Source organism: Amphiprion ocellaris, chromosome 13 (assembly GCF_022539595.1).
Source record: "Amphiprion ocellaris isolate individual 3 ecotype Okinawa chromosome 13, ASM2253959v1, whole genome shotgun sequence".
In the NCBI taxonomy this organism is placed as follows: Eukaryota; Metazoa; Chordata; class Actinopteri; family Pomacentridae; genus Amphiprion; species Amphiprion ocellaris.
In genome coordinates, this window is record NC_072778.1 from 24970401 (window position 1) to 24996331 (window position 25931).

The 25931-nt window shown below is 40.2% G+C and overlaps 1 protein-coding gene across 1 annotated transcript in view; it reads right to left on the reverse strand.

The window, feature by feature from the left end:
• Positions 1 to 25931, reverse strand: part of stard15 (StAR-related lipid transfer (START) domain containing 15) — a 32512-nt gene that overhangs the window by 2216 nt on the left and 4365 nt on the right. The window contains exons 2-6 of the mRNA XM_055016299.1: positions 16202 to 16655; positions 1687 to 1834; positions 1296 to 1399; positions 222 to 339; positions 72 to 124 (exon numbers count right to left, since the gene is read on the reverse strand). Coding sequence (XP_054872274.1) covers positions 72 to 124; positions 222 to 339; positions 1296 to 1399; positions 1687 to 1834; positions 16202 to 16348 — 570 coding nt within the window. The 5' untranslated portion in view covers positions 16349 to 16655. The remainder of the gene's footprint in view (positions 1 to 71; positions 125 to 221; positions 340 to 1295; positions 1400 to 1686; positions 1835 to 16201; positions 16656 to 25931) is intronic.

The following is a 25931-nucleotide window of genomic DNA, read 5'->3' on the forward strand; positions in this document are numbered from 1 at the left end:
TGAAGGGACAGACACAGACACAGTGAGACGGTGTGTCTCCAGAGGCCTGAGGGGAACCGTAAGTCTTTTACCTTTGGAGCCACAAACTGAGAGACTCTGTTCACCACCCACTTTGGTAAAGAACCTGCAGACAGAACAGCAGAGAATGTGTCTCATCAGGGTCTTCAATGTGAGGACGTCTGTGGACATCTGGGACATTTTTCTGAGGCTTCTGGTCTCACCTCGAGGGTCCACCTGAGTCAGATAGTAGAGGGTGGAGCCGGCGGCGCCATTGGACTGGATCAGATATCCAGTGAGCAGAGACACGGCTCGAACGTAGTCCTTCTTTGGAGGATGTTGCTATGGAGACAGAGTCATCATGAAGGGGCCAATTATTATTAATATGTGAAGTAACAGAGCTGATACAATTTATTGGTTAGCTGTCAGCTAACAGACTAATGTCTGACTAGTCTGATAATCGATTAATCAAGTTGAGTTCTTTTTTTAATCAAAACCGTCCAAATTCTATGATTGTAGCTTCTTAAATGTCAGTATTTTCTGGTTTTGTTCCTCTTCTGTGAAAGTACACCGAATATCTTTGGACAAAACAAGACATTTGAGGAAACTCTGATGGACGTTTTTCACCATTTTCTGACATTTTACAGACCAAACAGATGATGGATTCATCTGTAAAATGATCCACAGACTGATGGACTGTGGAAATACTGGTTATCTGCAGCACTGGGACATCACAGAATGAAGTACTTTATACTTGTAGTGCTGCAAATTTTAGAGGACAGACTGTAGTTTTACTACTGGCGTTTCATAACAGTGTCTCATTACAGTTTATATTATGTGAAACTGCTCAACAAGACTCAATCAGCACTGATCACTGCTAATAAATTAGCGTTAACACAACAAACCGTGAAAGTGTCGCTGCGGGCAACAGTCAATCAATAACCAGCACATAATAAAAATAATAAATCGGTTACAGTCCAGTAAAATATTTAGTAAACTGCAGCTGACACACAAGTCATCAATAATAAAGTGATACCATCCACAGAACCTTTCATCTGTAAAGTTTCCAGATTATACTTTGATATTTTTACTTAATTTATACTGCAGTACTGCAGCACAGTGTCTTATACTGCAGTATTAGTACATATACTGCAGTCAAGGTTTCTTCTTCGCTTACACACATGAACCATTATCTTTATTTAACTAGTTTTTAATGTTCCAGATTTTTCCATGTGCCACTTTATATTCAGACATGAACTCAGAGCTTCACTGTCTACTGCTGGAGCTCAGATGCTGACCGGATGTTTGACGGAGTAGTTGATGATCAGGAAGTCGTTGCCGAGTGGAAGCCATGACCTCATTGTCACAAAGTCCCGGTTCTTCAGAGGACTTGGACATTTCCCTTCAAACAGCACACAGAAGAGCTGCATTAGTAACCAGCTGGTTAACATCAACACAAACTACTGCAGACAGACAAAACCTGATCTGAAAAAAGACATACAGCAGCCCTAGTTGATTAATAATACAGAACCCGATAAGGTGAGGGACGTGTTTCAGAAAACATCCAATTAGGATGTGTGTGTGTTATAGGTTGTGTGTTACAGGTTGTGTGGTACAGGTTATGTGATGTATTATGTGTCACATAAGAACAGAAAGGAAGTGATGTCTGACAGGAAGTGTGAAACTAACAGGAGTAATATCCGACGTCTGCGTTGACGGTCAGCCTGCCGATGTCGTACGTGTCGATCATGTTGGTGTCCCACTTCTTCCTGTAGCTGGTGTCATGGAGGACGTCATACAGCGTCTCTGCCATCACGTCTTTACACACTATCCTCATCTGAGACACACACACAGAGAAGACATGTTGGACTAGTCAGACTGAAAACACTCACTGACAGCGATCAAGGTTGTGTTTTTATGAACGTCATGGTTTCTGGAAGCTAGGGAACAAAGATGAAGGTCTGTGGCCTGTCAACACCTGTAGTAGCTTTCTGATCATTCTGCTGCTGAATGAAGCCGCATCGTTACAGACAAAACCATCTCCACTCAGGATCCACTTATCGCTCAGAAGAGAAACTGAAGCTTGAGAACTGTGAACCCTCTGAACCCCGAGCAGCTTCTGGCACATTTTCAACAGGGATTACAGACACTGGAAAAAAAAGGAGGCTCCACATACTCTAGATATTTAACTATTTAAATTCTTACAGCCTCTATAAACTTGTTCTATACCTCAGCTGTAGAAAGATGTTTTACTTTGTTGAATGTATCTTCCAACAACTCCCCTGTATACTGGTTTTAAGCCATGCTGCATTAACTCTATTAACTCAGTATATTTTATTTCCCTCTCAGTCTCTCTTGTCATCGTCTCTTTGCTCTGTGGAAACACTGCCTGATTTTTTATTTTATTTTTTTTTAAAGATAGCATGCCTGTTTAACCTGGCAACAGTCTAGGGGTTCAGAGATGAAGGACGTCACAAAGTTTGCACTGACTGTTTATTTTTGTGTGATGAAGATTTAATGTTGGAGCTGTTGGACTGAAGATGGTTTCTGTTGAGTATAAAATCTGCTGGATGGAGTTTCTGAGCCTCACCGAGGAGGAAACATGAAGCAAACTGCAGTTCTAAATGTAGAAGTGTGGGATGTGTTGTGTAACATCTTCATCCTTCAGTCTGACAGAGTTCAGGGCTGAAAACTTCACTGCCTCATCCTTCAGCAGGCTTGTAGTTCTAGTAGAAATGTGAAGCTGTGAGTCCGGCTGCGGCTAACAAATATTGTGTGGATGAATCTGTCAGCTGTTTGGTTTGGTTTCTGCATTTCATTCCATGTTCTTACTGATTCCTTGGGGCAAATAAACAGCCAACAGCAGAACAATAAATGTACGTTTCCTCTTTCCTCTGAGATAGAACTCTGTTCAGATTTTGTTGTTCCCTACCTGTCCACCAGGTGTCAGGAGTGACATTCCCAAGTGAAGTTCACCTGCCAGTGCTCAGCTTTTTTTTTTTTTTTTTTCCCCACAGTTTTAATCACTGATATGGAACATTTTTGGTTGTGGTTTTTGTTTTTTTGTTGCAGTTTTCCAGGTCTGATTCTGTGTTACTGAAACTCTGCTTCTGAACAGACAGTTCTAAAAATCTGAGATCCCAAATTTGTCCTAAACTTGATTTTTTCATGCAGGACAGTGAAGAATGTAGTGAAGCCTTCAGTCTGACAGGTGCCACAGCTAAGGATTATTTTCACGTGTCATAGAAGAGGACATAAACCAGAAAATATTTGCATTTAAGAAACTGTCAGTATCGCGCAAAGTATTGTTAACCTACATACTGATGGAAAACAGTGCTAATAACCTGGATACCACACAAATGTATCAGTAACCTAAATGTTAATGTAATAAAGTCTCAAAAACCTGGATATAAACATAACAAATGTCAATTACCTGAATACTAACACGCAAATGTGACAATAACTGAAATATTAACTCAGAAATGTGCCAATAACCTGGTTATAAATATAAAAAAGTAGCAATAATTTAGATATTAGCCCACAAACTTATCAATAACCCACGTATTAACATACAAAAGTATCAATAATCTGGATATAAACATAAAAAGGGAATATAAATGTTAAAATGGATCAATAACCTATTAACACAGAAATGTGTAAATGCCCTTGATATTAAAGCTCAAAAGCATCAATAACTTGGATATTAATATGAAAATGTATCAAGAACCTTGATATTAATGCAAAAATGGATCAAAAACCTGAATATTAATGTAAAATGTATCAATAACCTGGATATTAACATATAAATTATGAAACAATCCACTCATTATCAAGAAAACAGTTGACGGCTAATTGATTATTAGTTGCAGCTCGAACCCTGACTGACTGCAGAATAAGAGCTTTGTTCATCAGAGACCTGAGGTTGGGTTTCCTGGAGCTTTGTCGTCACACTCTAATCACAGCTGCCATGTGCAGTTACATTTGCTGTGCCATTGTAAAAATTATTAAATATTATCGTGAAAAGCCTGGATATTGATGTAGAAAAAAGATTTGAAAATCAAAGCCTCAATGTAAGTTTTAAAAAAAATGAATGGATATTAATGTCCAAAGATTTAAAAAGCTGTACATATAGTGCAAAAAAAACCAAAAAAAACCCAAAAAACTGGGCATTAATAAAAATATATATCACTAAAGCTGGGTATTAACACAAAAATATATTTTAAAAAATTGATATTACAACAAAAATGTATATACATCAACATAAAAAAAGTATTTTTGATATTAATGCAAAAAAAATGCCCGAAATTCAAAAGGCCGAATATTATTTTTAAAAAGTGTAAAAAGTCTGAATATAACAATTAGATATTAATGCACAGAGGTTTCAAAAGCCTGGACATAATGCAAAAAAATTAACAAAAGCCTGGATATTAATACAAAAGATATCACAAAACCTGGATATTAGCACAAATATCAAAAGTGTGAAATAATAAAGCAAAATATATCAGAAGCTTCGAGATTAACATTTTAAAAAAATCTAAAAACTGGACATTTACACAAAAAAACACCAAAAATTCAAAAACCTGAATATTAACACAGAAAAATTTAAAAATCCTGGATATTAACATAAAAAGATACCAAAAGTCTGGATATTAGTTCAGGAAAAAATTATATTAAAAAAGGATTCTAATACACAAAGGTTTAAAAATATAATGCAAAAATAAAAAACACACCAAAAGGTTGGATATTAAAAAAAACAAAAACATAACAGGGATGTTGACATTTTTATATGGTAATGGGTAATGGGTATTAGTTTTAAAAAAATCTATATTTAAAAATTGTATATTAATACACAAATAAATCAAAAACCATGACCTTAATGCACAAAGGTTTAAAAAGCCTGAATATAATGCAAAAAAAATAACATAAGCCTGGCTATTAAGACAAAAAAATATCACAGAACCTGGATATTATTGCAAAAAATATATTTTAAAAAAATTTATATTAAAGCAAAAAATATCAAAACCCTGAAAAAGAATGCAAACAGCTACCAAAACCCAGAATATTACCACAGAAAAATACCACAAGCCTGGATATTAAAACACAAACTAACAGTAATTTTGACTGCATCTGCTAAGAGGACTCAGCCTGGAATAATGAAGAACCATAGGAAGGTTTGTGTGGAGGTTTCCTGGGCCTCATGTATCATCGGAAGAAAGAGAACACAGTCGTTGTTGGTGGCAGCTATAATTCCATCAGATTTGGTCGCTGTCAGCGCTGGACGTCATATGAGACGGCTGCCTACTGTAGGACGTCACGTTTTTCCACTGCGGTAATCTTGCAGAGCATCGCTGAGCCTGCAGTCATCAGATATTGTTGGGTCAACGCTGGAAAACGTTCCATGTAACTCAATCAGCGCGACTCTGCTACAGTGTTAATCATTCATGAAGTCCTGAGCTACATGTCGACGTCTGTCCGTCACTCAGCAGCCTCCGTCCTTTACAACAGCCCATTCTGTTGAAACGCAGAAATAACTGCATTTATCCCAACAGAAATACAAACACCACAATGTGAAAACACTCAGAAGTACTAAAAATGTTGCTGCAGTTAAACCAAGTTAAAACACAGAAGCGTGCTTCACGTATGATGTGTAAGAGCATTGTGTGGAGCTGCTGTTAAACACGACTGGGACTATTATCTGCTGTTTATTGGAATAATTGACAGTTTGGTTTGTAAACCTCAGAAAATGTCATCATCACATGATAACTGAGAATTATTATTTATCCACATTTCTGTCAAACAACTCATCGATTGATTACCTAATACTTTGATCTGCCTAGTGCTGTTTGTCAGCTGGTGAAACAGTGACAAAAAAAACAGCCAGGAGCAGATTGGTCCTGACTTAAAGAGCTGGGTTCTGCTCAAGGTTTCTTTACGTTAAACAGGAGTTTTTTCTTGCCACTGTCACCTTAGTGCTTGCTCTTACGGTTCAGGCATATGGGTTCTGTAAAGCGTCTTGAGACAGTTTGACCTGTCGCTGGCGCTAAATAAATAAAATTGAATTGAACTGAAATCCAACGATTTACTGTGAACTCCTTGAGCGAAGGAGTTCAAGTATCTTGGAATCTTGTTCATGAGTGATGGGAAGATGGAGATGGACAGGAGGATTGGTGAAGCGCAGCAGTAATGTGGGCGTTGTAACGAACCGTTGTGATGAAAAGGGAGCTGAGCCATAAGGCAAAGTTCTCGATTTACCAGTCCATCTACGTTCCAACCCTAGAGGTGCTGCTCCTTCGCGCTGAAAGGAGCCAGTTGAGATGGTTTGGACATCTGATTCAGATGGCTCTGGGGAGACTTCCTTTGGAGGAACACGTCCACCTGGGAAGAGACTTCAGGGTAGACCCAGACCTCGCTGGAGGGATTCTGTATCTCATCTGGCCTGGAAACGCCTCACGATCCCCCAGGAAGAGCTGGAAAGCTGTGCCGGGGGGAGGGACGTCTGGAATGACCTGCGGCCTCCGTGACCCGGCCCCAGATAAGCAGAAAATGGATGGATGGATGGATGGATGGATGGATTTACTGTGAAGAAAGTGGATTGCTGCCATTTACAGTAATCCATAATCTACAGCGTAACCTCACATATCTGTAGAGATACAGATTAAAAACTAACTTTCTCCTCAGCATGAAGATACCAGACAACAAAAAAAATCTGCCCTTTTCTTTAAAATGAAGGTGTTTTATTGCATTCAAGTCCAGACACATACTGTCCAGGCTGCAGTCTTTGTTCTTCTTTAGAAACTCTTGTGTGATTTTGTTTTTTGGATGGTTCTCATACTGGAATATTCCTTTTCTTCACGCCTCTGCAGACTGGGAGTCATCTTGTCAGTCAGTATTTTGGTTTATCCACAGACATTTATGGTACATCTATAAATATCATCTATCCAACATATTTTATACTCATGCAGCCTCAAATCATCAAACTCCTACCCCTGTGCTTCACAGCCAGGACTATATATTCACTGTGGTAGTCCTGGTCAAGTTCACATCAAACATGCTGGACTCCATCTGAAAGCAACAAATTTATCTTGGTCTCATCTGACCAAAGAATGTGCTCCCAACATTCATCAGGCTTCTTTTCCCATTATTTACCAAATTTTAATCTGGAAGTGTTGTTCTGAAAAGCAACAAATGTTTTTTTCTTGTCTTCCGTCCATAGAGGTTGATGTTCTGCAGTGTCCTTCACACGGTCTGAGCTTCACACTAACTCTGATTTCCACTGATAACCCTGTACCAAGTCTGAAGCAGCTGTCGTCTGATTTTCACAGCTACACTGTGAACGTAGTTCATTTTCTGTGGAGTCGTTTTAGGAGGATGACCACTGCAACTCTGATTAGTGGTACTGTGGCTCTTTCTGTACTTCCTGATTACTGCTGCATCAGTGTGTCCACTAATTTTAATTGGTCTTCCTGGGTCCTTTTCTATCTTTTTAAGTTCTACTGGCAACTCTTTTGCATGTGGAGCCATGATACAGAAATGCAGATCGAGACACAGCCCATAGGCACACAACTGAGAAAGTTCTGCTGTTCACAGCTCATTTTAGAATCTTGTTCACGCAGTTAAGCTAAGAAAAAGTCATTCAGGGGCCAGCTGCAGCTCTGTATCATTCAATAATCCTAGAGACTTAGTATTCCTTAGCTCCACAACATCTCAAGTTCTGAACTTATCGCATCCATTCGTAGGTAAATGTTTAAACGGAAGACTTCTTGTTCCTTCTGCAGTCTTCTTCAAATTTGGAACATTCAGTCTTGTTTTTATTTGTTTCTTCACTTTGCAAACAAAGATGCTTGTCTGATCTGTTTGACAAAATGTGTCAAGTTGATCTTAATCTGCTCCCAGACAGTGATCACCATCTTTACCCAGAATTCTGTTTTGCCTTCAGGCTGAGGATCACCAAATATCAGGAGAGGTCGCTAGAACATTATATTCTCAGTGCTATCATCATCTGGTTTAAAGCAGAGTTTAACTGTATTTACTGTGATGGAAATGTGTTTCCTGTCTACTTTAATTCTTTCATCTACTCAGGCAAACAGTTTCCTGTTTGTATTAAGTGGGGCTAACAGTTTCCTCTGCTCCCAGTCATTGTATTAAGCTACGCTAACAGTTTCCCCTGTCTCCAGTCTTTGTACTAAGCTAGCCTCGCAGTTTCTCTCTTTGTGCCAAGTCATGCTACCAGTTTCCCCATGGATGCAGTCTTTTAACTAAGCTAGCTTAACAGCATTCCCTACTTCCAGTTCTTATGCTAACATAGGCTAACAGTTTTCCTCAGCTTCCAGTGTTTATGTTAAGCTTTGCTAAGAGTTTCCCCTGCTTTATCTTTGCGTTAAGCTAAACTAACAGCTTTCCCTTGCTTCCAGTCTTTGTGCTAACATAGGCTAACAGTTTTCCTCAGCTTCCAGTGTTTAAGCTTTGCTCACAGGTTCCTCTGCTCCCAGTCTTGGTGCTAAGCTAGGCTAGAAGGTTGTTTAATCAGCAGGGAAACACTCATTTTGAACCGACATGAATCATTGATGACTTAAAAGAAGCGCCTCGCTGCTCCAGAAAGACTTTCTGAATTATTAAAACAGTAACCATCCTCCTCATCATCTTCATCCTCACCATCATCAGTGATGTTCTCTCGTGTCATGTTCATCATATTTACTTATTTCTTTAAATAAAGTTAGAATTGGCAGTTTTACAGAATAACACTTTGCACTGATGTCCCTGCCTAAACACTAACAGTATTCCTCCACTGTCACTGATATGCTAATTTTTAACTATCTAGTTTTAATAGAAGTTTGCATCTCGTGCATTTAAGTCAAACTATCCAGCATTTTACCAAACAGTCCATTCTATTGGTGAAGTGCAACACCAGCACATTTGGGTCACTCCAGAGCTGGAAGACATTTGGGCTTCAAAATGTTTGGAAAACAAACGTTCTATTTTCCAGTTTTCTGCTCCATATTGATCAATAATAGGTAATAAACTATCAAAAGCTTGATTAGCTCAGCTTACACATCAATGGTAGCATTTTTATTCCATGTTTTATGTGTTGTTTGCTAACCCCACTCTAATCATAGTAACAGGGTTGCTAATCCATGCTAAAGTTAGATTTTTCTCAGTAGTAGAAGCTAGATATTTAGCTAGCTGTTACTGCTGACCAAGAGGACAAACTGACTGATGGAAAACAGTCAAAAGAATTAGTCTGATCCTGATAATATGAGGTAGAGTGAGACATTCAATCAAGGCTGACAATGTGATGAAAATATGAAAAATAGGAGGACATAGCTTTGATCTACCCATTCTTTAGGAAAACTGTTAGATGATGTTAATTCCAGCGTATCATGTGATTCACTGTTTTCTTCTTTGTCTAACAGCTAATAAGGTTTTGCTAACAGGGTTGGGTGCATGTTGTGGGACACATTTTCCATGCATAATAACTATTATTTAAAATATTATGTTGAATAAAAAATGTTCTCACAATTACAGATATATCAATGAAAAAAATAATACCAAAAAAAGGAGATTTAAATTTAATTTGAACTGTTTTATTAGAGATTCAGTTTGGTCATCAGGGAGGTGGGACAAGAGAAAAATGGCATTTTAGGGGAAACTCCAGACTTATTTGGTCATTTAAGAAATATTTTCAAACATTCTTTTTTCCTAGTTTTTTTTTTTTATAGATTTGGTCTCAGGACAAGAACATTTAAACAACATGTCCTCGAGTTCTGGAATGACCCACATCACTATTGATTCATCACCCTGCACTACTCCCAGCCCAGGGTTAGCCTAGCTTAGCACATAGACTGACAGCTGTTCGCATGAATCAGGCGACACAAAAGCAGCTCTGAGGCACATTCACAGTCAGACAGCATGGCGGTTTACCAGAGCTAACTGAGACCACTTCCTACAGTCAGCTCCATTTTGGCTCTGGCTGCGTTTCTTAAGATTCAAGGCGAAATACTCTTTCTGACAGTGTAGTGGAGTTTTCATTAAGATCCCAGACAGGCAGCCAAACAATGTCAACACATGAGCCCTGTTTCCACATGACTGTCAGGTACGTATTAACATATAGTTAACTTTTGAAATGTTGCAAAAAAATTAATAAAATAAAAATATGTAAACTACTCTTGTTGCCTGCTTTGGAGTGAATAAATTCGGCTGCCAGAAGGAGGCGCTACAGGGGATATTAGCTGCAATAAATGCATGTTAATGCAGAGGTTATTGTTTGAGTTGTCTGTTAATATCCAGGTTTGTAAGACATTGATGCATAAATATCTAGGATTGTGGTACTTTTGTGTGTTAATATCAATGTATACAGTACAGTGATCATTAAATCTAAACTCCAGTGAGGATTCAGTGATGGTGAATCTGGTGAGCCTGTGGGAGTGTCCGGATGTAGAACTGAATTAACCACCTGAATGCCAGATAAGAACCCACGCTCACAATGCATTCTACCTGGGTAGTAAGACGGACACTTAACAGGGAACTGAACTTGTGGTTCTCAACTCGTCCCTGTAAGGAACTTTCACGTTGCAGGTTCCACCTCAGGAGGGACTCATTCTTAGTTTTTTATTATAGGCTTCATAGGGAATCACATCCTTCTTCTTTGTTCTTCCAATGTGCACTACAGCTCTCCTCACAAAGGATGTACCGTTTCATGCAGTATGTATAGAACTGGGACAGACTACTTTATCATAATACTGCATCTGAAACCCCTCCAGGTTTGACTGTATTTAATGTTAAATTTAATCAGTTCATATTATCATATTTTTATTTTTAATATTAAATTTATATGTGTATCAAGCTGAGATCACTAACTTATCTGCATTTATTTTTATTTATGAGCAAATGTATGCATTTATGTGTTTTTCATTGTCCCCACTGATCTGAATATTCTTTATTTATTGTTTCAGTTTGTCAATCTTAAAAAGTAAAACCATTTCAGATCTGGTTTTAAACCTTCAGAAACAGAAACAGTTGCTGATATAATATTTTATTACTCCTTATTTCATTATAAAATTCAGGCTGAAATATTCCAGTGCTGGTATTTACACTTTTACTCTTCAGTTTTGATTCCTCGTTACCTTAAACATTTTGAAAAGCACAGCAGACAAACTGAAATAAATAAAATCCAGCATCCTGTCCCAGCATGCACTGCAGCCACCGCCTCACACTGACTGTCAGTAAATATTGACTGTGGCTGCACAACAAGCTGCAGCAGGATGAACTGGTTCTGGAGGAGAGCTGGGTAAATGTTTGCTGTTCTGAGGACTGTAACGGATCTGACTAACACACCTCTATGCTGATGGAGAGCGTTCAGACTAGGGCTGCACAATATTGGAAATATGTGCAATATGCGATATGGGTGTCAAGAACTGCGATATCGATATATATATTGCGATATTGGTCTTTCATCCAAAGAAATACACATTATTAAGCTCTGCTTTTACAGACCCCAAGCATGCCTCATACATCTGCGTAATGGCAACTTGGGAAAAATAGTTCCTGGATGGCACTTAGTATCTGTGGTCGAATTCTTTCAGCATATCCAAAAAACCTTCTTTGCACACGCCATTAACGGAGAGTGTGCATTTCATGATATAATGTGTAATGGCCGCAGTTAGGGCTGCACAGTGGCGTAGTGGTTAGCACTTTCGCCTTGTAGCAAGAAGGTCCCTGGTTTGCGTCCCGGCTTTCCTGGGATCTTTCTGCATGGAGTTTGCATGTTCTCCCTGTGCATGCGTGGGTTCTCTCCGGGTACTCCGGCTTCCTCCCACAGTCCAAAAATATGCTGAGGTTAATTGATTATTCTAAATTGCCCGTAGGTGTGAATGTGAGAGTGCTTGTTTGTCTTTGTATGTAGCCCTGTGACAGACTGGTGACCTGTCCAGGGTGTCCCCTGCCTTCGCCCGAGTCAGCTGGGATAGGCTCCAGCCCCCCCCCGCGACCCTAGTGAGGATTAAGCGGTGTATAGATAATGGAAGGATGGATGGATGGCCACAGTTAACCTTTGGTGGTGCTTGGAAGTTTTTTCATATGGCGTAACAGAAGAAAAACTTTCACCAATTGTTGTCTGTGTGTTTGCCTTTCATTTGTCTGCCTTCATCAGAATAGCTCATGGTGTTTTAGATTGTAAGAAAATCCCATACAGTTCCTTGTGGTTGTGTTCAAGGTGGCTGTGCAGATTTGTAGTGTTTCCTCGCGATGTAGCCACAATTTTTCAGCATGACTTGCAAAGTACTTGCGTCTGTGACCTGTCCTGTCTCCTAAAGCCGTAGTACTCCCAAATTTCAGAGGTGCGGTGTTTTTTAGGCACAAGTTGTTTGTTACAGTCGTCTTTCTCGTGTCCTGCCATGTTGTGTTGTGGCGCTTTCCCTTTCCACTGGGAGCACGAGGCTCGCTCTAGCAAAAGTGCTATTCAGGGTGGGGGTAGGGGTTTAAGGTCCCGCTCAATTGGTCACAAGAAAACGTCTATGCATGCCAAAAGCATGCTTTAGACATCTAAACAACCATAAAATTATCACACAACTTTGTAATATGGATATCACACTTACCATTATCGCAATAACGATATTTTTTCGATATATCGTGCAGCCCTAGTTCAGACCTGACAAAACACTGTCTGATAGTTTGACACAGATGTGCTGCAGCATGAGTCCTCTGGTTCACTTTGTGTTTTCACCCTCCTTCATGTTGTTCCCTTTGTTTCTGAGTAACTGTGCTGCTCTTTGTGTGATGTTTGTGATCACAGCCCTCCTCTTTTTTAAACACTTCGTTTCTGCTCCTGACATATTTTTCCTCACAGCTTCACCAGGATAGATTTGGTAGTTTGATAGATGATCTTTTGCTAACCTTCCTGTTGTAGTTGCTGTGGGTTCTCAGGGCTCAGAAGTGATGCAGTTATTTGGTAATGTTGAAATTTTAGTGTGGTAGTTGGCTGCATTGAATACAACAAGATGGGGAAACTCTTGTCTTTGCTCAGTGATAGTAACACCTTCATGTCCTGGAAGCTGGTTGGAAGGAGGGATTTTAGAGAGCGCTGTTGAGACCTTCACTCTGGATAACACTCCACCTCCGGCAGAAGCTACTGATCAAACAGCAGAGTGTTTTCAATTGGAGCTTCTTCCTGCTCATTGCAGTGATGCTGTATGGTGACTTCAGGACTCTGCACATTCAACTATAATTTGCACATTGACAGATCTGTTTTTTTAAACATCAAAGGAAATAAAGTAGTCTATCGATCTTTCTACACTGGTAACTGTTGTTTGGATATGGCAAAGTTGAGTTAAGGATGGCGGAGGATTCAACTTTGCCAAATTCCTACAGCAGTCACAAAAAGAAGTACATTATTTGTTACAGTAGCTGAAAAATGATAAAACCATTGACCGTCCATCAAACTACTGGCTTTATAACTGTTTAAGATGCACTCAGACCATTAAACTCAGTCTCCTGTAACACTGCAGAACACCTGGTCTCCATCTGAGCTCCAAAACGCCACTGATTCTGTCAACAAGGTTTAAAACATGAACCTGTCCCAGATGAACCATGGTTTCATATGGTGTCGGCTCAGTGCACACATGTAAACCTACATATGCGGCAGTAGAGACAGTCAGAAAACCTCAAGTACAACACAGATCCATAAACCACAGAACCAACCTCACCTCCGGTCAGATATGAACCTGCTGGATCTCTGCCTGAGCACCACGTATTTTAATACACTGAGGGTTTCTATGGGCAAAAGCTCGGCTATGCCACGGACTCTCCAGTGTCGCCCACTGTGGACAACCTCTACATGGACGAGGCAGAGAGCAGAGCACCAAGCTCCTTCCAGGGAACAGCTCCCAGCCACTGATTCAGATATGTGGACCACTCCTAGGTCTGAACTAGAACAAAAAGCAGAACCATAACAGAAGAGATTAACTACCTGGACAGAAACATCAGGTTTACAGGGAGGATGTGAGGAAAAACAAACTGCCTTTTTTGGACTGCACTGGGCATGGTGAGAAGGATGGAGGCTTCTAGGCAAACTGAAGTTTTCAGGATCCTCCACACAGACCAATATCTGCTGATAGAACCTTCAAACACTGGGCTGAGAATGTCACGGCCAATGCAGTGAGAAAGAAGAAGGAACACACATACTAAGAAAGCACTGAAAACCTGATGCTCTCCTAATCAGGAAAAAACAACACTAAAGTAAGCAAATAAGAAAAGAAGAACAGAAGGAACAACACTGACATCACATATGTTGCTCTCAGAGGAATTTCTACGAACACCAGCAACACTCTGAGACACAAACTGGTGCCTCCTGAGTATAAAACACCAAACACAAGCTGAGCAGTGGTGTATCTGCAGTCCAATACAGCAAGGAGTGCACAGACATATAGGAGAAACTAACAACCGCTAGACAAGAACATAAGTGGAGAGCAGCTCCTCAGGACACGACTTAGCATCCACCTGCATCTGAGGGATAAGGGACACTCCTCTGAGGACAGCAATTTCCACATTCTGAACAGAAAAGACAGATGGTTTGAGAAAGGAGTGAAGGAGGACATCTATGTTAAACTGGAACATCCATCTATCCATTATCAGCTGAATGCAGTCCTGAGATTCTCCTCAGAGAGTTTTACTATCATTAACACCTTGAGACATGCGAGTCTTGGTTCATTTATGGGACATCATCCATGGGATGATAATATATCTCTGAAACTCCCCACCACTCAGTTCAGCGTCTTCAAGAACCTAAAACAGAAGTGAAGCTGCCGTCTACTGAAGCTCTGAGGTCTTAGATTTGGTTAGTTATCCTGCTGGAGCTGCACATCACAAATAATTACTGTTTTCACAGTTTCTGGCCGATAAATGATGTCATTTTAGTGATTATTTTAAAGACAACATTCATTTCACACCTGGGCTTTGGGGTTCAGAGGGTGAGGATTCTGCAGGGACTGCAGTACTCAGAGTAAAGTTACAAGATTACAGAAGCACAGGATCAAATATCAGATCTTCTTTCCAGAGATTAATATTCAGGTGAGTTTAAAACCAGCGCTGATTGTTTGTGGAACCTGCAGTCAACTGTCACAGATACTTTGAGCAAAAAAAATCTGCAGCAGGAGAGGATCAGATCCGTTCTCAAGAACAAACTGAGTCTGGGAGACAGTTGGATTCGCTCCATGTTTGTGTAGAAAAACACCTTCTACCCTTAACCAATCAGCAAAATTCAGGTTCAGCCTGCAGAAGACTGAGATAATCTTAATGAATGCAGTCATACAAAAGTTTACTTTAAGTGGAAACGCTCAAGAAAAGTACAAGTGAGGTGCTTGAGGCGATGAAATCAGACCTCAAAATCAGGATTCATTTTTAACGTTTTCTGCCTGACTTTGGTTTGATGAAATTTAAGGTCCCAACAAACCATTATTTCACTGTGGATTATTTTCTGAATTAACTGATCAGCTGTTTGGTCTCACTAATGTCAGAAAATGGTGAAAAAAAATGTTTCCTTAAATGTTTTATGTCCAAACATGTTCAGTTTACTGCCAGAGAGGAGGAAAGAAACAGAAAATATTCACTTTTCAAATTTTGTTTAGAGTTGTTATTTGGGACCTAAAACAAATTTCTGCAACAAATTTTGGCTGAATTTTGAGGATTTCAAACGTTTGACACCTGTGATTTTTTCATTTCCCCCCTTAGAAAAAACACAGTGAAACCATTTTATGGGTCCAATATCTCCAGAAAGTTTTTGGTCAACATGTGACCACCTTCTGAGGCGGCATGTTGGACCAGACAAGGTCCCAGTTTTTTGCTATTTTGACAACATGGTGATGCGGACTCGTTGGCAGGAGAGAGAAACTGGTGTTCATAGGGTTTTATATATTTATCATTGTATGTGCAAAGCTACAAGCTGCTTCCATGTTGTCTTCATGTTAGAAATGAACCAACATGTGAGGCTTCAAGAGGCCTCAAGGAAGGAACCGGAAAGTTACCAGGTCTGAAAACATGAAATTCTCTAAATCCAGCAAAAGTAAAAGTTAGTTTTGGGTCCCAGATAACACATAAGTAAACTGAACAGAATCTGAGAGACTATGCAGCAATATAGTTCCTGAGGTCTGTCCAAACTGAAAAGCTGCTACTGTGCTGTGGAGGTGGTGCAGTCCCGGTACCGGTCCGGTCTCACCTTGAGTTTCTGCACCGTGCTGCTCTCCTGGTCTCGGCACCACACCGTCACTCCTCCCTTGTTGTAGCGGCTCGTCCATCCGTCCGCGCTCAGACACTGATCTTTGAACGAGGAGAAGTCCGAGTCGTCCGGGATCTGCACCGGCATCTCCGAGCCGCTCAGCCGCACTGGAGCCGTTCACCTGCGGCCTGCCGGAGCGCACAGGCGGGTGTCTGATGGAGGTCTGATGGAGGTCTGATGGAGGTCTGATGGAGGTCTGATGGAGGTCTGATGGAGGTCTGATGGGCTGTTGTTGGTCCAGCAGCAGCTGTTCGGGGGTCCGGCAGAATGAGCTGAGTGAGGCAGCAGCAACTGATGCTGCAGCCTTTATCTGACTGCACAGATAGGAGGGAGAAGTAAGAGCTCTCACTCTGCTCAGTCATAATCAGTGTGAACGACGCCTCAGAACATCAACCTGTAAGGATGAAAGACAAGGAAATAACACTCGTTGCTGTACAGAACACAATTTTCAGATGAAAATTTTATAGAGAACATGGAAAGAAGCCTGATGAATGTTGGGAGCACATCCTTTGGTCAAATGAGACCAAAATAAATTTGTTGCTCTCAGATGGATTCCAGCATGTTTGGTGTGAACCTGACCAGGACTACCACAGTGAATATATAGTCCTGCCAGTGAAGCACAGAGGTGGGAGTTTGATGATATGAGGCTGGATGAGTGTAAAATGTATTGGATATATGATGTTTATAGATGTACCATGAATGTCTGTGGATAAACCAAAATATTGACTGACAAGAAGACTCCCAGTCTGCAGAGGCTTTAAGAAAAGGAATATTCCAGCATGAGAACCATCCAAAGAACAAAATCATCAAAGAGTTTCTACACAAGAACAAACAACGTGAAAAGGACCACCTGGACAGTCTTGGATCCAAAAAAAAACTTTTAGTTTTTTTTTTTTTTTTTTTTTAAAGAGATAGGCAGATCAACACAACCCCTCCAACAAATGTGAAAAATGAGAAATTAGTGGACTCTGGTATTCTTCAAGCTGAGGAGGATTTAGTCTGTTATCAGAAATAAAGGTGGACATGAAGTATTGAAGGAATCCAACATTAGAATCTGAGTAATGGAAGGTGGACCCACTTCTGCAGCATTAACTTCCTACTGTGATGCTTATATTTTTAATATAGGGAATCTAAAGTGGTGCTTTGTAATCTGACAACAGAGAAAATACTGTTCTGTATCGAATACTGTTGTACTTAGAAGTAATTTGCTTACTGTGTGGGGCTGCAGGTCAGAATTGTTTGTTATTTAACTGAGGTTACAGAGGTGTAGTCACTGTTGTTTTCTGTTATAAGCACATTCAAGTAGAAAGTGTTTCTAGAACAGAGTGACTCATCTTCTAATAACCCATCTTTGGTCACAGACTGAACGTGATACCTTCAGGTACTCCTGTAAATTCAGCCTGAAACTCTCGGCTCTGATCAAGAATCTGAACCAGGTCAGCTCCACCCAGACGTTCTAGTATAGTTCTCTAAATGTTCGGGGAGCTGCTGAAATCGAACAGATTCGGTTTGTTTGGTTTCCAACAGCGCCTGAACACACCGGTACCTGACACCTGTTGTTCAGGTGCAGCAGTGGGCGGAGCAAAGATCAGGTGTCAGCAGCTTTTAGTTTCCATGATGTAACTCAGTCTGACACTGAGGAGAAGCTTCCAGAAACTGTTCCTATTGATCGCACAGCTTATTGAATCTGTTTTATAAAAACTGATCACAATCTGATAAACATATTGATTAGTTGTCATTCATCAATAAATCTTTAGTTTCTGCCTATCTAAACACAACAAAACACTGACAGCTTCTGATCCTTGATCCATCTTCAGCCGCACTGACTACTGTAGTAACACTACTTTCATTGTGTGGTAATTCTACTGCAGTAACAGTACTCTAACTGTGTGACTTTTGTAGTTGTCCTGCAGTAACAGCACTTTTACTCTGGTATTTGTAGTTTTACCGCAATAACAGTACTCGCACAATGCAGTGTTTAAAACTGATTTGAAGTGACGCAAACACAGATGGAACACCAATGAAAACACAGACACAACAACTAGCGGGACACACAAAAAGACCAGACACACACACACACACACACACACACACAAATGAACAACAAACAGATGCTGATTTAGTGCAAACTTAAGTAAAACTACCAGTGAGACACACAAAAGGGCGGCTGAATGTGACAAGACACAAAACAAGATGCAAAATTAACATAAGTAGCTGTAAAATACAGAGACAGACACAAACCAATACAAACAGAGACACAACAACACAGGTACTAAAACACACACAAGCTTTGTCTGTAGTAGTTTTGTGTCCAGGCTGGTTGTGCTTTTGGACAGTTTCCTCCTCTGTCCACAGCATCACATGTGTTCAGCCAGCAGGGGGAGCTCTGAGCTCACTGAACACTGTGTGTTTGTGTGTGTCTGTTTCCAGTTTGGAGTTCATGTGCAGGTTCATGTTTTATATTCTGAAGGAGACAACATCAAAATCACTCATAATGTTCCCAGAATCAGTGGAAAACTGATAAAGCAGCAGTGATCAAATTACCTGCTATTTTGGACAAAATTTGAGTCACTCGGACAGTTTTCAAGTAATTTTGAAAAAGTTGATGACACTTTTTGCATCATTTTGCACAAGTTTTGAATCATTTTGGATCACATTTGAATCAATTTGAATCCTATTTGAGTCATTTTGGATTTTTTGGATGGTCTTTGAAGTCATTTTGAATCATATTTAATAGCTCAGGAGGTGTTTTAAGTGATTTGGAAGAGGCTTCTAAGCTGGTGTCATCATGTCCACATTTGACTGTGAACGTAGGCAGAGTTAGTGTGCCATTCCTTGTAGATACTGGACCTTGATGAAGCGTAAACTAAGTTACAAATCAAGGCCAGAGTCTATGACTTGACCATGTTCAAATGTCTAAAAAGTTTCTTTAAAGATCTTCAGAAAATCACAGAGAAGTCAGCATTCGGAGGCAGCAGGATTTATTGTTGACAAAAAAATCCAAGAGTAGTTCTTATCAGTGATAACACCCCAAGAAGAACAGAAGATACTGAACTGTGCATCGTCTTTATGCTGTGAGCGTTGGCCATTTTTCCGCGTCTATGGGGTGTATGGCAGGAGTGGCAGTTTTGACATCATTATACTTTTCTAAATCTATTGGTCAGATCATGACGTCAGGTTATCGTATTTCACCCCTAGATCTCACTTTACAGAAGACATGCACATTACGTTATCACTAGGTCATCTTTTACAAAGAACATGCCCAGACATGCTAAAACTTTTTGCTCCACATCTTACCCTTATTATTTCATCATAGATTTCATTCATATTATACCATTAGGTATTGTTATGTTTCTAATATATTTTAAAAGTTTTAACACCTTAAGTTTCCACCATTATGAGGACACCACATATCCTTTTCTAAAGAGCATGTATCTTCACATCAAAGTTACAGGTTATACTTTGTGATTTTCCAGCTGTGTGTGTGTGTGTGTGTCCTCCACAGATACACACTATACCATCAAACATCAGTCATTACCAGAATATTCATCATTATGTATTTTATATATAAATTTTAACTCTGGTCTTCAGCCTAATAGCATTTGCCATAATTATATCATCTTTTACTTTTAGCACATCGTACCCAAAAAATATTACACTACAATCTATGGTGTCAATGTTTACAGAAAGGTTTTTCTTCCAGCATTTTGAGCTGTGCAGTCATGAGAGATTCCAGTCTTGTCACTGGCTGCAGCTCTGGACACCTAATGGGTTAGCTATTCCCTACATTGGATATTTAGAGCTGGATATTGAGCTCTGTGCTAAGTTGATGCCGCAGCGTGGAGTGCTGTTGTTAAATGGTGAGGTGACTCCTTGCATCCCTGGTATTTTAAGGACGAATGTGATACACAGATGCTATAGAGAGCTTTTTGGCCAACACAGCTCCACCTTGTTTGATTTGCCAGAAGATGCTGGGGCTCCAGAGTCTGTCTTGCATGCATTGCAAAGTGTCTTCAGGCTAGTGTAAAGGTCCCTCAAGTTGTCACTGGTAAGTTAAGGGTTTGGGGCAGGAAGGCTTATCACATACCTGGTGGTGTGATGAAGATTGTTGCAGCCACCTGCTCAGAGAACTATTCCCACAGCACTGTGTTGTTTGAGCCTCTGAAATCCGGCTTACCAGCTGGGCTCCTTGCTTCTCCTACTGTGATCTGGGTGATTAGGGGCACAGCTTACATCCCAATAATTCATGTCAGTTCAACCGATGTCCTGCTCCATCCCCATACCATTGTTGGCACTTTGGATGAGGTTGATGTTGTTAGTTTACCTGCAGGAGTTAGAGCGGTGTCATCGGAGGTGGCAACAGCAGCATCTCACTTGGTGTCTCATGCTGTGCTAGACCAGGTAGAAGCCATCAACCTGTCATCATTGCCTGTAAATGGGCAGTGTCAGGTGAAGTCTCTGCTTAGGAAATACAGAGCCGTCTTTTCTGACCTTGATGGAGATTTGGGTTGCACTAACTTAATATCCCAAGACATCCCTCTCTTAGACGATGTCCCAGTTAGGCAATGCTACAGGCGTGTTCCTCCATCAGAGTACGAGGTAGTAAAAGAACATATCATTCCACTCCTAGAGACACAGGTGATCCACAAGAGCAGCAGCCCATATGCCTCCGCTATTGTACTGGTGCTGGCTTATGCTGACTTTTCCTTGTCCTTCATCCTAGAGGTGGATGCAAGCCATGGTGGCCTAGGTTCTGTTCTATCGCAGGAACAGGAGGAGAGGATAAGGTTAGGCCAATAGCTTATGCTAGCAGGGGTTTGAGGCCCACAGAGGGCAACATGTTGAATTATAGTTCAATGAAACTGAGCCATTTTAGTTTATGTTTGAATCATTTTTGATCATGTTTGCGTTGTCTTAAACTGGCTCCGGTGTTTCTCTGATGATTCGCAGTAACTCTGACTCTGAGGGGTGATGTTCAATGTCTTACTGTTGTATGGTTTCAGTGAAGTGACCCCTTGAGAATACATACATCTATTGGTGCTAAACAAACAGAGAGGTGGAAACTGAGTATCAGTCAAATCCTGAGAACTCACCGACACTCAAATGTTTGTAATGAGCTTGATTCAGACACTGATGATCCCACACATGACGAACCTCCCAGAGCGTGCCCGTAAAACCCGACAAAAGCTTCCTGATGACCTGCTGAGCTATTTACTGTGGTTCTGCTCAGAGCTGGATTCCAGCGTAATGACTGATCATTAACAGTCTGCTGTGTTTTTATCATCAGAGGCTGCTGAACACAACTCATCCACTGTTTGTTCACCAAGCACCAACCAAAGACTGGCTGTAGAACCGGGCTGAGATCAGCAGACAGTTGGTCAGTGTGAGGTGGACAGGTAGGTCTGACTGCATGAAGCACATCACCTGTTCACCTATTCACCTGCTGCTGAGGCCCAGTGGCTCTCAAAGTCCACAAACTGAAAAACACCCATTCTGTTGTAGCTCCTGGACTTTTATTTTTCACTTTTGGCCCATGTGGTTCTTCTCGGCCTTCCTCAGTTTTTCTGTGTTCACACAGTTCCTCTTGGTTAGCCCATGTGGTTCTTCTTGTTCCATATACAGTGAGCCCTTATGGCCTGTATGGTTCTTCTAGTTCTTTTGGCTGGTATAGTTCCAGTGAGCCTGCATGGTTCTTCTTGTTCCATATGGTCCCTTTTGGACTACATAGTGTATCCAAAAGTATTATTCACCATTTTCTGACATTTTGGAGACCAATTTTTGTGACATTCTAGACAAAAATTGAATGTTTTCTTTTTTTCTTTACAGAATAACTTTTGAGGACATTTGGACAAATTTATGTAATTTGAGTGTTTTTTAAATTTTTTTGTTTCTTTTGGTCTAGTAGAATGAAATTAATTGCACGTTTTCTCTGGTGAATTATCAGAAAGAAGAAAACACGTCCATGGTACCAATGCTTGTTTCTATGACTCTGTGTCATAGACAATAAATTGCTGCAGTTTTACAGTTCAAACTATGATATATCACATAATGCTGATGCTTAAAATTAGTTATAAAAATGAATAAGAAGCTGATTTAGTCTTGAGATTGTGACACCTGGACTAGATGTAAAACTGATTTGGTTGCAGTTTTTAACAGAACTCAGCTGAAAGTTCTGAGGCTCACAGGTGATGAGCCTCAGAACTTTGGAAAAAGTCCATTAAAAAGATAAATCTGGACCCACCTCTATGGACTTCAAGGAACTGGAACTCTGGAAATATTCACAGTATGAAGGTAGAACTTTGTCTGGCTTCATTAAATATATGAAAGTTATTGTAGGTAATCAACAAGCTGATTCTGGGGGACAGAGGAGGGAACTGATTGGTTTCTCATGCTGATCATTACATTCAGGTGTTTCATTAAACATTGGATAGAGCTGTGTGAATGGCCACACTGAGACGTGAACACGTTCAGAACGTTACATGTCTGCAGGTTTCTGTCCAGCTGGTCATCTATGACAGTGAGCCTCAAATATTTTCCTGCTTTTAAAAGCTTTTTACAAGTGGAAAAGGTCTGAGGGTCAAAGGGGAAGATTTCAGGTCAGACACATCCAGGTCACACCGAGCTGTTACCTGTTAGCTGACAGCAGGTCGGCTGTTTGAGACTCACATACCAGCTGTGCTGCATCACTGTCAGCTGCATCACTACATGCTCCGTGTCTTTCAGCAGCAGCCAGCAGACCATCAGAACTCTGATCCTGGAGTTTCCTGATGGGATGTGAATGCACCAAATAGAAGAACCAACCTGGACCTTGGGCTGAATCACAGAGAACGGAGGTGAATGATGGTCACCTGGTTCAGGTCAGAAGCAACATTCCATGCTGCTGCTCAGTCCAGTATTTCTGATGCTCAGTAGGACCCTGAATTCAACACAACCAGGTTCAGCATCAATTTTTCCTATAATGAGATGTTGGCATAATCACAACAAAACAACAATTTGAGAACAGAATTCAGATGGTTATCTTAGAGGGGAAAAAAAATCTTATTTTTATTTTCTGGTTAGAAAAGGGCTTAAGTTAACCAACTGAGCTTTTTCTTTCACATTTGATAACTGAGTCATAATTTATTATTTTGGATAAATTGTGAGCAATGGAGGTCACAGATGAATATGTGGTGATCAGATTAGGGGATTTAGACACAGTTTGTTTTGAATCATTTTGGACACATTTTGAGTAACTTTTTAAAGTTATTTTGTGCAATTTTTGAATCACTTTAACAAATTTTAGTCAATTTGTACAAACTCTAGTATTTTTGGACTCGTTCCTGTCGTTTCACACAACTTTGTGTCATTTTGGTCAGATTTTGAATAATTTCAAGTATTTTTGTACAAATTTTAATCACTCTGGACAGTCTTTCAATAATTTTGGACAAATGTTGAGTAATTCTGGACAAATGTTAAATACATTTGGACAAATTCGGATCATTTGGGACATTTTTTTCATAATGAACAATGGTGTGCAATTTTGGTCAAGTTTTGAATCATTTTGGACAGAGTTTGAGGTAAATGTGACAGTTTAATAAAGCTTCTCTGAGCTGGCTTAAGTCCAGTGTAGCGGCATTGAGCTGATATCAGCCTCTGATAAAGACTCTGCTCTGCTGTGCAGCAGCACCACTGTGTGAAAAGATATAACTGTAAAGTAAAACCTGAGAGATTCCTCATGTCTCATCACAGGAGATGTTTTGAACATCCTGTCTTCACATATTCTCCATGCAAGCATAAAAATCAGAGCAGAAAAACAGAAGTTGTGTTAAAAACAGCAACACATCTCTTCATCTGGATCTACACTTCCTCTCCTGTAACTGACCGGTGCTGTCAGTTACAGTTACATTTATACATTTAGACTATAAGGAGAATTTAAAATAAAATAATCAAATTGGTGTACGCAAATAATAGTGGGAAAGAGATCATCTCAAATTAGAATAACATGAGTTGTATCTCTGGGTTTGCTGTAAAAATCAACAACCAAAATAAAAAAACTGGAAAAATAAAAGTTTCTGTTTTCTCAGCATCCCATTACATTAAAAATCAAATGGAAATATAATTTATTCTTGTGTCAAGGAAAAAAACACTGAAAACAGGCCATTTAAAATGTTTCCATTTTAAACCAACAATGAAAAAGCATCTCAGTTAACACAGAAAAACTGACACTTTGTATTTTCCTGTCGGAGGTGTATAACAGGAAAACAGACTACACTTTAATGCCTAATAAATCAGAAGAAGCACATGCATGTCAGTAGGCTATAGTCTTCATTAGATAACATGAAGCACTGCAGCGCTCTGCAGCGCTCTGCAGCGTCGCCTCTCAGACAGAAACTTTTGGGTTTGAACCTGCTGGTTTTTCTCTTCACAGTCCAAACACAAGCATGGCAGAAGTGCAGGTAACACTTCTTCTCACTGATCTGTGGATTATTTTCTGAATGAAGCTATCCTTCACACCAATTTGTGGCTGATTCAGCCCAACTCTGTAGCACCCAGACCACCAAACTCCACCGTCTCTGCATCTCTGTTGGCTGATTCCTCATCTGGGACCAGTTTGGCTCCAGTGACTATCATTTGAGGATCACACAGACCCCATCAGGATCAGATCTCAGAGAGGACTGAGGGGCAGAGCTGGATTATAGATCCCATCTGGTTGGGAGACGCTGCTGGAAGAGCTGGAGGACAAACTGGTAACCATGTTTATATAAAGCTAATATGGAGCAGCAAATACACTTTGCAGGAAACATCCAGGACACAACAGCAGCAAATTCACCCCAGTAACATCACTTAAATATCAAATTATTCTACACCATGTCTCCTCACAGTAATTAGATTTAAAACAGTAGAGTATTTGTTCTGATGTCAGATTACAAACAATCAGTTTAGACTTACTATATTAAAAATTGAGACCCCACAGTCGGAACTAAATGCAACAAAAGTCCTTTCATAACTGGGATTCTAATCTTTGATTTCTTCAATACTTAAAATGTTCACCTTTATTTTGGATTTCAGACCCAATCCTCCTCAGCATGAAGGAAAACAGAGTCTCCATATTTCTGCACAGGTGTTCTCACATTCTTCACAGACTATTTGTTTCTGCTACCCTTTGCTGGAGGGGTCGTGTTGCTCTACCTTTCTCTTTAATACCCCAAAGGTAGATTCAAGTCAGTACACACACTAACCCAGGTCATATTTGGCCGACTGGATCATTTTAGAAAAAAAAACAATTTGATGGTAGGAATTCTGGACAGACTTTGAGTCATTTTGGACCTCTGTGCTTCACTGTCAGGACTATGCATCCACTGTGGTAGTCCTGGTCAGGTTCACAACAAACATGCTGGACTCCATCTGAGAGCAGCACATTTATTTTGCTCTCATCTGACCAGAGAATGCATTCCCAAATTTCATCAGGCTTCTTTTCATGAGCAAACTTTCATATGGAAGTGTTTTTACCGAACACCAACAAGGATTTTTTTTCTTGTTCTCCCTCTACAGAGGTTGTTGTTCTGAAGAGTCGTTTATAGTTTCTGAGCTTCACAGGAACTTTGATTTTTATTGATAACCCCTTTGCCAAGTTGGTGAAGGCCGCCGGAGCCACAACACCACAGGAAACCTACCACAAGATGTTTTAACA